A 13,832-nucleotide genomic window follows, 5' to 3' on the forward strand; every position below is an offset into this window, starting at 1 on the left:
TCATGGATCTTGATGTTTTTCTGGCATTTACAGAGGACTGATATCGATGGGTGTGTGAATTTTGGTGCATCTTGAATTTAAGGTGGCTGTTCGGCCTTAGCTGAGTGCCATTCTAGTTATTATAAACATTATCTTCAACAAACATCTGGACTTTTAAGAGATTTGTCAGTTTGTTTACATCTAGCAAGAGAATACACATCTCCCCTGGGTTCATTTGACTGTCGTGTCATGAGAAGAGCGTAGAAGTCAGGGAACCTTTAACACGTTACATAAGACAGTTACATTGAGGCCCAGCTGTTCTGGTGAGATAAGCAGGGCAACAAAGAAAAACACTCTCACACACACACACACACTCCGTGGGGATTTAAAAGTGCTATTATTTACAAAGCTTATCTCAAACTTGGACATCGCATGTCACATTTTTCTTTTTCTTCGTCAGACTGCTTCATTTCTCTCCTTTTGTAAATTCTCAAGGGATTGCTGTGTTCGTCAGTCCTTCACTTTGGTCCAGCCTGAAATATCTACTAGATAGATTATTAGAATTGCAACCTAACTTAACTTTGGTTAGGTTTATGTAGATAATACTCTATATTAATTAGAAAAAGTTAGCTTGCTCAAATGCTGAACCAAGATAGACAGCAAAGCAAACATTAAGCCTGCTAAAAATCTGCAGTTTAACTTTGTCAATATGTTAGCATGATAACATTAGTGCGTAGCTTACCTCATATACCGCTACTAAATGCAGCTTAACAAGATAAGTTAGCAGGATATAAAGGGACACAACTATATGCTCAAACCAGCAGCTTTACTTTGAGAGACTTTCCCTTGATATAGGATGTGACGAATGTAAAGAACCACCATGTTTATTTCAAGCTGAAGAGCCATGCCGGTCTCCAGTAACCCTGTAATGCCGTGGGAGCAAACGGCTGCAGAGAGGAGTTGTGGGACTATGATCTACAGATCTACAGATGTTTGTGTAACCTGAGGCATGAGCTCGAGGACACAGTGTTCTTCTGTCTGCTGGATCACCACACTGGATTATCTGGACAATTAAATCCACAGGCTAAAAACCCATCAACTTTAACCCCTGACCTGTCTTGCAACAGATTTACTGTATGACAGTCAAATTGAAATTGAGCAGCAGGTTTTGATTTGGTGATCAGAGTGACTGATTTATACAGAGAGGACCTGCTGACTCACTTTCTTACCTTTGTGAGTGAGGGCGCAAGTCTTGGCCAAAGGATCCACTGTCCGAGTTACCTTCTAGTTGCTGTTGGTGTTATTAAGGACATTATGCATCATTATTAGCATTTCAACAACCAGACTGACAGTTACACAACTGTTCCAGGTCTCTCTCTCTTTTCTCCCCCCTCTCTCTTTTCTCTCCCATATTTCTCCCCCCTTAACCCAACCGGTCAAGGCAGATGGCCGCCGACCTTGACTCTGATCAAGGTCAGTGGCCAACAGAGGAAACTGTTGGGTTTCTCTATAATACAATAGTAAGGTCTCGACCTTACTATGCAAAGTGCCATGAGTTAATGTACAGTATGTTGCCTCATGCAAATAAAACTGAATTTCAATCAAATAATTCACAGTATGCTCAAAATGATTATAAAGATTTGTAAGATTATAAGAAAATATAAAGACAAGAGAAAAGAGTCAATGAAGTAAATTCTATGGTGACTGACGAGTGTTGTGTTACAGAGTGGCAATGGAAAAGAGAAACCAGGAGAGGTGGGATCAGACAGCTGAGCATGGAGTGACTCACACTACTCGACCTCATGGTAATCTTGTGACTCCTCACTCCCACCCACTCCCTGTGTGTTGATGCTTCCACTGTTCCCCCCCACCCCTCCAAGAACCACCAGTGACAACTGCGTGGGGATGGGAAATGGAAGAGTAGTACAGAACATAGTATTATCCTGTAACAGTAAAGGCCTGTAACTGTGGCCTTTAAAGAGCCCCTGACATCTGCTGTCACATTCCTACTTCAGGATCCAGTTACATTCCATAGTCCCAGAGAACAAGAGATTGGAATTGTTCTGTCTTGCATCAGAGGAGGGTAAAGATGAATGTGAGAAAAGAAGCAGGAGGTTAATAAAAAATCTACACCCCCTCACATTACAGAGGAAGCGAGGACTCTTATGTAACACTAGCTGCCACTTTTTTGTGCACACAAAGAAGCTACAGGAACTAGATACAGAAACGTGTCTAAAATGTCATTAATACTGGAACTTAGTGTATTAAAGATTATAGATTATGGAAAAAGATGTTGCATGTAATTATTCAAATAAAAACAAGACAAGTACATTTTGTTCAATATGCCCCATTATGTTTAAAATAAAGCATTTTGTCATAATCACCACGACATTACGTAAACTAACCTTAATTAAAAACAATCTTAGCGCAGGTTTAGGTCTAGACAACTATGAATCACTCCTTTTGTCATTTGTCATTCATCTTGTTTCTGTTCACTCCCTTTAGCTGAATTGTGAGAAAGGGCATCAAATACAAAAATAAGGGAAGAATATAAGAAATGTTTCCCATTTTAGAAAATGCAAGTATATACTTTTATACTAATACTTAGATGAAACAGTTGACACCACTGATGCCTGTATGTCCAGTAAGCTTAGTTTATCTTGGCAAAAATAATGAATAAAAGCACAACTTGTCTGACACTGCCCGCTGATGAAATGAAATCTGTCTCCCATGACTTCTGAAATAATGTTGGGTGTTGTTGTTTTGTAATCGGTACTAAAGGAGAGTGTAGCTGCCCTCAGCCAACCTCATGTGAAATAACAAATTATCATTTTTATATTGCATTTTAACTTTATATTATATAGATTATAGGGGATTTCGAGGTGATGGTAGGTGGGTTTTGTTCCCTTCAATATCTGGCCTGTGGTCTATAATTCAACAATAATATATGTATAAAAATGGAGCTCATTCAGTCTCAGAACTTTTTCTTATAGTTTTCATTGGGCCAGCTGGTCTCTTTAAGGATAAAGCACACATTACATTAGCTCAATTAACACTGTATTTCCAAGATGTGGAAGCTGAACATTTTTTGATATTGATTATGTCATATGTCTGTGACATGTTTCAGTGGAATTTCTTTTTCCTGAATTGAGACGCTATTGAAAATAGTACAAGACAACTACTCAATCAAACAATATAGCTCTTGTATGTATTTACCTTTGTCTTGAGTCTTGTTTCAATTGCAGTTATCGAGTGTTCCCTTTACAGTGATTTTAAAATCTGGTAAAGAGGAAAGTGATCAGAAACTCACTTACACGCACATCTGTTGTTGTGTATTTTCCATTGCTAGCCTCGGGGCGTTTGAACTTCAAAGCTGTTACGCTTTTAGACTCGATGTCCCGAAAAAACACGAAGGATGCCCAGAGGTTAAAAATGCTGGATTTGTTTTGCAGAAAAGGCTTCAGTGAGACATTGAGCTTCATGCACTCTGTCCTGAAGTGTGACAACTAAATAAAGTGCTTCCATGTCAACACACAGAAGCTTAGATAAGGTTTTATTCTCACTTATCTTGTCCCTCGCTCCTCAACACTGCTGTACCAAAGCTTCATTATCAGAGGGGATTCTGGTTTTTCCTCCTTTAGATTGCAGATAAACAGTCACATTTTAAAATGCTGATGAATAGTGGTCAGTGGGGAAGTAGAGGTTCTTTCATGGCACGTTCCACACAAGATATTTTGACATGAAGCACAAGTTTGAATATTAACATTGATAACTGAGACTCTTGATCACCACTTTGTTATTATTTTTAGGAACACTTGGACCCACTGTGACGTGTGTTAAATGTTTGCTGGATAAAAGGCCTATAAACAATGTATTAACAGTTCATAGATCACTCAGAGACTCCCTTATTCAGAATGAGACGCTATTTTGATTATGATGTTTACACGAGTTGTTCATAGAATATTTCATTTATATTCCTGCACATCAACTCACGTCAACATTACATCCCACTTCCTTTCGGTGTGTGTGTGTGTGTGTGTGTGTGTGTGTGTGTGTGTGTGTGTGTGTGTGTGTGTGTGTGTGTGTGTGTGTGTGTGTCTGTGCGTGTGAAGGGATCGTGTTTCTGTAGGAAAACTGATGTCTGATGGGAGTGTTTGTTGACAGTTCAGCTTCAGAAGCTCCTTTCCTGAGGTATATTTTACAGGTCACTGCTGCTCTCTGGTGGACACATGTATATATTTAATGTAATAGGCTTTATCTGATAATTTAAACAAAAGTCATTTAGAAGTATAGATATAATATGTACAATGTAAGCAAAATATTAACAGTAGTATTAATATACAAAAACTAGATTTTTAAACAGGGCCGGTCAAGGTACAGGTACAAATCAGAAACCTCCCATTCAGGGTACTCGCTCCAGTTTTTAATTGAGCTTGTATCAACTACCATAAAGTTATTATCAGACAATAGCTATTTTGCCCAATCGTTATTTTGCCTCTCTGAAATTAAAGTTACATCTTTCCTGTAGAAATGAGGCCTATGTTTTCCACTTGAGTAGAAATTGTTATTTTTCTGTAAATAATTGTTGAGAGTACAAGGACAACTCTTGCCCCAGGGACCGGGGAGATTATCCATCCATGACAAAAAGGAAAAAAATGACTTTGGTTTGATCAATTTAGCAGGAAAAGCTTTTGTTTGTGTAAATGTTTTTACTTTGTATGTTTATTTGTCAAGATGATTGCAAAATAAATACTGAATTCATTGACTTGCATTAAACTTGGTGAAACCATAGGGTAAATGATGCCGTTTTGAGTCAAATTTGAATGTCGGGGCTTACGGACACTTGGATGACACCACACAAGCAGCATGGAGGCATTTTATGTTTTTTTCTGTTGTTTTTTTACGTTCAAAGAAGTGGTCACCATTTACTTCAATTGTATTGGATTGGGCTGCAACTCTGTTTACCCCTGAAACTCCAAAAATGTTTTGTGGACTCAAACACTTTTTGGCATCGGCATAGTGGTGAGTAGATAATGAGTGAATTTTGATTTATAAAACTGTATTGTATTTGGCTCTATCTTTAAATGTATTGCATATTGTATTGTTGAGCTGCTGTGTGTTGAACAGCTCAGTGGGTTTATAAAGCTGTATTTAATTTTACTCTTGTATTTAATTTTACTCTTGTATTCAACTTTACTCTTGTATTTAATTTTACTCTTGTGTTTAATTTTACTCTTGTATTGTATTTTATTCTATCTTTAGGTTGATTCCCGGTGAAGCTGCTGTGTGTTTAGCAGCTCAGTGGGTTTAGAAAGCTGTATTTTATTTTACTCTTGTATTTTACTCTCATATTGTATTTGACTCTATTTTGAGATGTATTGCCGGTGGAGCTGCTGTGTTTAACAGCTCATTGGGTTTATAAAGCTGTATTTAATTTTACTCTTGTATATAATTTTACTCTTGTATTGTATTCTACTCTTGTATTGTATTTTACTTTACTCTGTATTTGACGCTGAGCGACAGCATCAAAGGATTAATATTTTAATTTGACTCTTGTATTTAATTTGACTCTCATATTGGGTGTGACTCTGTCTTCAGACGTATTGCCGGTGGAGCTGTTGTGTTTTTAACAGCTTAGTGGGTTTATAAAGCTGTATTGTATTTGACTCTTGTATTTAATTTTACTCTTGTATTTAATTTTACTCTTGTATTATATTTGACTCTCTCTTCAGACGTATTGCCAGTGGAGCTGCTGTGTGTTTAACAGCTCAATGGGTTTATAAAATGCTATTGTATTTTACTCTTGTATTGTGTTTTACTCTTGTATTGTATTTGACTCTTGTATTGTATTTTACTCTTGTATTGTGTTTTACTCTTGTATTGTATTTGACTCTTGTATTGTATTTTACTCTTGTATTGTGTTTTACTCTTGTATTGTATTTGACTCTTGTATTGTATTTTACTCTTGTATTGTGTTTTACTCTTGTATTGTATTTGACTCTTGTATTGTATTTTACTCTTGTATTGTGTTTGACTCTTGTATTTTATTTGACTCTTGTATTTGACTCTCACATTGTGTCTGACTCGCTCTTCAGACGTCCTGCCGGTGGAGCCGCTGTGTGTTTAACAGCTCAGTGGGAGCTGTGTGTAGTGGTGACGTGTCTCTAAAGTTTCCCCTCCTCTCTCGTGCTGCTGCCTGACGAGCCTCACATTGACTGTGGCACATTGAAGCAGCAGCAGCAGCAGAAGGAGCCGAACTGTGGACGCCGTGGAGCCTTTAGACACATCATGGGCAGTGAGTATCTCCTCTTCACTCCTCCTGTGTGACACTGGAAACTACAGCTTCCTCTACAATAACCCACACGACGGTTTGGGGCTGTTTTAACAACTTGGTTCGCTAACTGTGAGAGCGCTGGCTTTGGAGTAGCAGGCGGCTAGCTTGCGTTGCTAACTAGCTAGCTGAGCGTTTGCCTTTGTGCTATTATTATGAGCCATTTCTTATCAGGAGACGTTTGTGAATTGACTAAAGGTTGGGTAGTATTCCTATAAGCCGAGTTGTTTGCTTGTAGTGGGATTGTGTCTCATTTTGTTCCCCGCTGGTGTCTGGACACGTCTCGTAAGCTAACTTGTGAGCTAACTAGCTAGCCTCTCATTCAAAGACATTGACAGTCTAGTGATGACGACGCATAACAGCGCCGGTATTGTCTCGAGCTCCGGATCGAAACCAGCTGCCTGCTCTTCTCTGTCAACACGTTACAAGTATTATGTAAAGAGCCAGAAGATCAACCGGAGACATTATGATACAAAAACCAACTGTGTGACTACAAATCTCTTCGGTTTTGATTTGTGAAAAATCTAATTTGACTTGAGTCCGCCCCCCATTCACTGCCACGTCCTCCTGACGACCAGCTATTATTTCCACTTTAACTCTCATCTCTGCTTGTTTTCAGTCAAATTCCTAGAGGTGATAAAGCCTTTCTGTGCCGTGCTGCCAGAGATCCAGAAACCTGAACGAAAGGTGTGTATTTTTTAATCACATCCACATTTTATTCTTTTATAGCAGTACATTTGTTTTTAACTTTATGCTGGCTTTGCTTTAGCTGCAGGATAAACTTGTGGAAATGTGCTTGACCAACAGATCCAGTTCAGAGAGAAGGTATTATGGACGGCCATCACTCTCTTCATATTCCTGGTGTGTTGCCAGGTAAGTGTCACCATCCTTCATTCCTCCATAGTCATCTTCAGTTGTGTGATGCCTTTGAATAGAAAAACAATCCAATCATTGACTATTGACTGTAACCACTGAGTGATTCAATCATGTTATGTCACCACCAAGTCTTTGACAGACTTATGGTTGACTACTCTCTGTGTTTATTTTGACAGAGTGTTTATTTATCATGTTTCATCCAAATTGTCCTAAAATCTGTATACAGGCGATCAAGTTATGCCTTGATTTGGGTCATTAATACTAGAAAAGCCCTTTATAAATACAGATTATTTACAATTTGTCTTAAATTAGTAAATTGTTTCTATCAGACAAAAACGTAAAAGTCCATTTAGGGTGATAGGTAACCGAGAAAAAACAGTATTTCTAAATGTCGACTAGGAATGTCTGATGCTTTTGATTCATTTAATGAATTAGCCGTTTCTTTTCTGAAAATATTGATAAGCTGATTAATAACAGTGTAGTTAACAACCTGTAGTGAAATTGGGAACACACATTATGAGAATGACGTCTGTGTCTGCACAATAGTCAAACTATCCAAACTGAAATATCACGTACAGGCGAGTTTTCTTTGATTGCATTTTTTAAATCAATTGTTGTAAATAGGACTTACACTTTTTCCCTCCAGATCCCTCTCTTTGGCATCATGTCCTCAGACTCCGCGGATCCCTTCTACTGGATGAGAGTAATTCTGGCCTCAAACAGAGGTATATTTCAGCTAACAGCAGAATAAAATATAAAATGCATGTCTCCCCTCCTGCTGGTTTAACTAACTCACATATCTCCCTGCAGGTACGCTGATGGAGCTGGGTATCTCGCCTATTGTCACCTCGGGCCTGATCATGCAGCTACTGGCCGGAGCTAAGATCATCGAAGTTGGAGACACACCAAAGGACAGAGCCCTCTTCAATGGAGCTCAGAAATGTAAATATACTCTCATCATTTGTAAAAACTTGTTTTACTATGAAATTCATGGACTAATGTTAGTTAATGATTTTCAGTGTTTGGAATGATCATCACCATTGGTCAGGCCATCGTATATGTAATGACCGGCATGTATGGAGATCCCTCAGAGATGGGAGCTGGAATCTGTCTCCTCATCATCATTCAGGTGAGAACCAATCCAGGAGCCCTTTGGCTATCTTATGCATTTAAAATGAAAATATTATAATGTGATAACAGAGCATTAAAAAACTAAGATTTGGATCATGATACATTTTGTTTTATGTCTTTTTCAAATTATGTTAGCTTAGATCAGTTCAGCTTGTGTTTCTCAAATGTTACATTAATTGAGTTTACTCACAAAGTAAAATATGTTCCAGTATAACTTTGTTTGCCTTTAAAGGGCAGACACACATATTGGATTCAGTTATTAAAACAAATGGTTCTCAGAATCAGCGGCTGCGGCTCCAAAAAAAGTGAATAAATGGATAAGTGAAACAGTTTCACGTGACTCTCTCTTTCCCGACTGACTGTATCTATGTTGTCTTCTTCTTCAGCTGTTTGTAGCTGGGCTCATTGTGCTGCTGCTGGATGAGTTGCTCCAAAAGGGTTACGGTCTTGGTTCAGGAATCTCACTGTTCATTGCCACCAACATCTGTGAGACGATCGTCTGGAAGGCCTTCAGCCCCACGACTGTGAACACTGGAAGAGGTAACAGGCCACAAAGTGGTTGTAAATATGTGCGATATTTAAAAGCCACCCTAGTCATTAATGCAATCTGCAGAAATGTGACTCTTGTTTGTGACGTTTTGTGTTTTCTAGGCACCGAGTTCGAGGGAGCAATAATTGCTCTTTTCCATCTGCTGGCGACTCGGACAGACAAAGTGCGCGCTCTGAGAGAGGCGTTCTACAGACAAAACCTGCCAAACCTCATGAACCTCCTCGCCACAGTATTTGTCTTTGCTGTAGTGATATATTTTCAGGTGAGTCGCTGATATATCTTTTGTGCTACTTCACTATAAACCTGCTTCCGTTTTTTAAAAGGTGAAGAATTTAGTAGCATGTTCAGGAAATACTCATGGTTCAGTTATTCACTGCTCTCCTACACATTCGCCTTTTGTCATAGGGATTCAGGGTGGATCTGCCCATCAAGTCCGCTCGCTACCGTGGCCAGTACAACACGTACCCCATCAAGCTCTTCTACACCTCCAACATACCCATCATCCTGCAGTCTGCTCTGGTCTCCAACTTGTACGTTATCTCCCAGATGCTCTCCACGCGTTTTAGTGGCAATTTCCTGGTTAATTTGCTTGGAACGTGGTCTGTAAGTATACATTTAACCTGAGCTTTTTACACAAGTTTCTGTTCAGTTTCTTAAAGAATGACTCTCCATAATTACTTGACATTATCTTACAGTTACTAGCTTCCGTGACCTCATATTCTGCCCATTAAAGCATGTATTTCTTTTATTTTCTCATGTTTATAGGACGCAACGTCAGGTGGCCCAGCCCGTGCCTATCCTGTGGCTGGTCTCTGTTACTACCTCTCCCCACCAGAGTCATTCGGCTCAGTTCTAGACGACCCTGTTCACGCATGCATCTACATCGTCTTCATGCTCGGCTCATGTGCATTTTTCTCCAAAACCTGGATTGAAGTCTCTGGCTCCTCTGCTAAAGATGTAAGTTGTAGCTCTTACTGAATAGTTGATGGTGTTAACAGTCCATTCCAAACCGACTTTGCTTCAAAGCTCTCGTCTTTATGTTCAACTAGGTGGCAAAACAGCTGAAGGAGCAGCAGATGGTGATGAGGGGACACAGAGAAACCTCCATGGTGCATGAACTGAACAGGTAAAATCAAAAATCTTAGTCTTGTGCAGATTTAGTTTTGCTTTTCATTTACACACCTCATTAGCTGCATTAACCACACATGGAACGAATGTATCAGCTAGAATGGTTATAAGCCATCATCATGAATTTACATGATCTAATCCACTTGGCCACTGTCTCATTACAAAGTAAATAGAGTAAAATAAAACTGTTCAAAGAGAAGCACTTTGCTTTGCAGGCAATAGTCCAACACAATACGTATCATACACAGATCCATCACACCTTCACCATCATCATGAATCATGTAACTTATTTTATTTATATATTAAATATTTTATTTATTTATTTAGGTATTATATAATATTATTGAACAACTTGCATGTTACACATTGTTAATAATAATCACCTGTAACTACTTGCTGTGTTTTTCAAACTAGATTCCAGAAGAAATAAAATAAATATATAAAAAACAATAGACTTTTTAATGTACAGCACGGTTGTAAATATTAAAATGAATGATGGGATTTTCCTTGAAATTATCTTCTACAAGATTTAGTTTGTTGTTTGAGAGCCATGTGTAAAAAGTGTAAAAATGTCAACGATTGAGTTTCAAGCTAATTCAAAGTAGAGCACCATTCCAAGAATGCAACTACTTTTCTTATTACTGATGTTCCCTCAGTTCTCTGTAAATTCCTCAATTGGGTGTGAATCTGCACAATTTAAAGGAATAATTCAATATTTTGGAAACTGCTTTTGTCCAGGATAACTATTTCTCTATCCAGCTGCTGTAGCTTCATATTTAACAGACAGACATGAGGCTGTTCTCATCTAACTCTCAGCAAGGACTCTAGTAATAACAAAATGTCAATCACAATCATCAGAAATGTATTAAATAGCCTTTCTACTAGAAAATGTTGTGTATTAATATTGTCACACTCCTGTTGTTGCATTCTAGGTACATTCCCACGGCTGCTGCCTTTGGTGGACTGTGTATCGGTGGTTTATCGGTGATGGCGGATTTCCTCGGAGCCATTGGCTCTGGCACCGGTATCCTGCTGGCCGTCACCATCATCTATCAGTACTTTGAGATCTTTGTAAAAGAACAGAGCGAAATGGGAAGCATGGGGGCCCTGTTCTTGTAGAAAAGCCAATATCCTCTCACCTTCAACCAACTTTTTATTAGGACCATCAACCTTGCAATATATTTTCCATCCATGTGAAGCGCCTCCATCGTCAGCTCTCCAGTTTCAGGATAGTGCTTGAGGAACCTCCTTAGGAATCTCGGTTGAAACAGGACGTTGGTACAACTCCACAGCTTGTTGCTCCCTTTACATATCTTCCAACGTATCTTCTCAAACAAAACAGACATTTCAGTTGTATTTCATCAGGTTTTCTAACTGACTCGAGATCAAAGCCCTCCATGTTTGTTGTAAAGGCTTCATTTGAGTATCAAATGAAGTCCTGTGGAAGTTTGGTTCTTATTTCAGACCAACGTGAGCGCTTCAGTATGCAGGCACACTCGACTTGGAGGATGTCGATCAACTACCTGCTGTGTGCGTACACGCCACTCTACCATCTGCTTCGTGTTGATTTAGCTTACACTTTTACTCTCAACTTTATTTTATTTTTCTCTTGACCTGTCATTCAGGTAAAAGTGTGGACGAGAAGCTGAACTGTCAGACTCTAAGTCATGTACTGTACATTTTCCTGATTTTTCTGTGACTCTGTTTTAGGTTTTATTTGAACGGGGTCTTGTAAGAAGAGGATGTGAAGCTCATATTGGGCTCCAGCTGTCAAATGAAACTGTTCATCTTATGACTGTGAACAGTCATACGATGAACCATTCAAAATAACACTCAGTCTTAATGTATGGCATTCCCAGGGAGCTGCAGTATTAACACACGTCACATTCACTCTTGTTACCCATGTTTTGTTTTGATTTTTAATTGTCTGCTTTAAGCATTCTTTAATTAATCACTTTTTCCGACGCAACATATTATTATTTCTGTACATAGGCCATGCATTGAAAAAATGTTGAGTTCGTATTAAGTGTAAGATAAAATCTTTTGAATATGTAAAAAATAAACACATTTCAGAACAAACTTATATAAAAAAAAGAATTTGTGGATCAAGACTTTTACTTTTGATATGTTGCTTAAGTTGTGTCTCCTATTACACTGACGATACCATGACACATTCTGATGTCTCCAGGCTCTGTTGAACACAGCTCAAATTACTTGGAGGTATGTTCTTGACTTTAGAAGAACATTTTATTTCCGGGGCTATTTGACTCAGCTTTGAATTTGGGCACAACAAATAGACAATATTTTAAAATTTGTCTTTGGTGATCCTAATTGAATACTATCTGGTATTTTATTTAAATATATATATTTTTGTCCCATTTATTGTGATCTGAAGTACATGAGAACACATTTTTGTGAAATTCAAGAGTCATTTGACTGACAAGTTAATTCATGTTTTATCCTGTGATTTCTTTTTTCAAATATCACAGTATTGAAGAAGATTATAATCACCTGCCTCTAAATTGAACTGGAGTGGTAATCAATCAATTTGATTGAATTGAATTAACTAGCAACTATATTCAGATAATCAGAATTTCTATAGTAATTTTTTAAAGCGTTAATGTTGAGCATTAGCTGGTTCCAACTCTGTCATATTTGACAGTATTTGAGTATCTGTGGGTGTCAAACTTTCGGGAATAAACAGGAGATTTTAGGGTGTTAACTTGACCTTCACTCTAGTTTCTGACATTTTATAGACCCAACATGTACTTGGATAGATAATCAGCTGATTAATCAATAATGAAAATAATATTTAGTTGCATTGCTAAACTGAACATTTCTAAAAAAACATTGGTGACAGGCTTATTGTTTTGGATACTTCTACATTTTTCCTCCTTACTCTCGTTAGAAATATAAATATTGTATTTATAACAGAAGCTATTCATAATGTAAATGCCTCTTTTCAAGAATAGCCTGTGCTACAATTTCTTAATGAAACTGTTGAACTAAAAACATAATATTGTAAGAGAGGAGCTGCACATAAAAAAAAAATCTGTTTTCCGTATCATCTTTTGAAAGACTGTTGTGACTGGTTTGACCTGTGGGAGGCAGCAGTGCGCCAAGGAACGTCACCGGAAACCGAAAGTGTCTCGTTTACGTGGAGCTGTGACAGTGGAGCCGATGGAAAACAGTAACATTAACAATTATCAAAGCAAACACAAAAATACATAAAACAACAAATAGTGACGAGCAGAAATCAATCAGTAAAAATGTTATAGAGGCAACATAAATTCAGTGTTTATATACATACATACATAAAAAAATACTTTATTTGTATAGTACTTTTCAATACAAGTAAAGTGCTTTACAACAAACATGAAACTCAAACAATTAGAATAAGAAAAATAAAGATAATAAAAGCAATAGACATCACAAGCTTTTTAAGATGTGTCTTAAGAAGTGAGGTACAATGGGATACCGATTCTGCCAGTATAATCTCTTCTGGCAGATTGTTCCAAAGTGTAATGGTCTTCACGGCAAAGGCTCTGTCTCCTTAAGGTTTCCAGCCTATACTTCGGAATGGTTAGCGACACTAAAAATAAACAAACTTGGAAAATAGAGAAGAAATGTAACTGAATGCAACTCACCTTTTGGCTGTCGACCTGTCAAAGTAAAAAACAAAGGCAGTGTTTGTTTATATGAGCCCCTTGTCATGTTTCGAGGTCCTGACCCCCTGGTTGGGAAACACTGGACTTTAATACCTAACTCAATTGCACATTTGCACATTTGGCTCTTCAGACGGGAAACATTAAAGAACCACCTCACAAGAGTGAGGCG

At 38.1% G+C, this 13,832-nt stretch overlaps 1 protein-coding gene across 1 annotated transcript; it reads left to right on the plus strand.

Annotated features, from left to right (window-relative positions):
- The first annotated feature begins 6,131 nt into the window (after positions 1-6,131).
- LOC117761469 (protein transport protein Sec61 subunit alpha-like) lies at positions 6,132-12,089 on the plus strand. The gene is made up of 12 exons (XM_034585390.1): positions 6,132-6,274; positions 6,930-6,997; positions 7,118-7,183; positions 7,833-7,911; positions 7,997-8,128; positions 8,206-8,315; positions 8,704-8,857; positions 8,969-9,129; positions 9,273-9,470; positions 9,633-9,824; positions 9,917-9,993; positions 10,928-12,089. The coding sequence occupies exons 1-12, from the start codon at positions 6,268-6,270 to the stop codon at positions 11,112-11,114; spliced, it is 1,431 nt and encodes a 476-aa protein (XP_034441281.1). The 5' UTR covers positions 6,132-6,267; the 3' UTR covers positions 11,115-12,089.
- Positions 12,090-13,832: the final 1,743 nt, after the last annotated feature.

Source organism: Hippoglossus hippoglossus, chromosome 5 (assembly GCF_009819705.1).
Source record: "Hippoglossus hippoglossus isolate fHipHip1 chromosome 5, fHipHip1.pri, whole genome shotgun sequence".
NCBI lineage: Eukaryota > Metazoa > Chordata > Actinopteri > Pleuronectiformes > Pleuronectidae > Hippoglossus > Hippoglossus hippoglossus.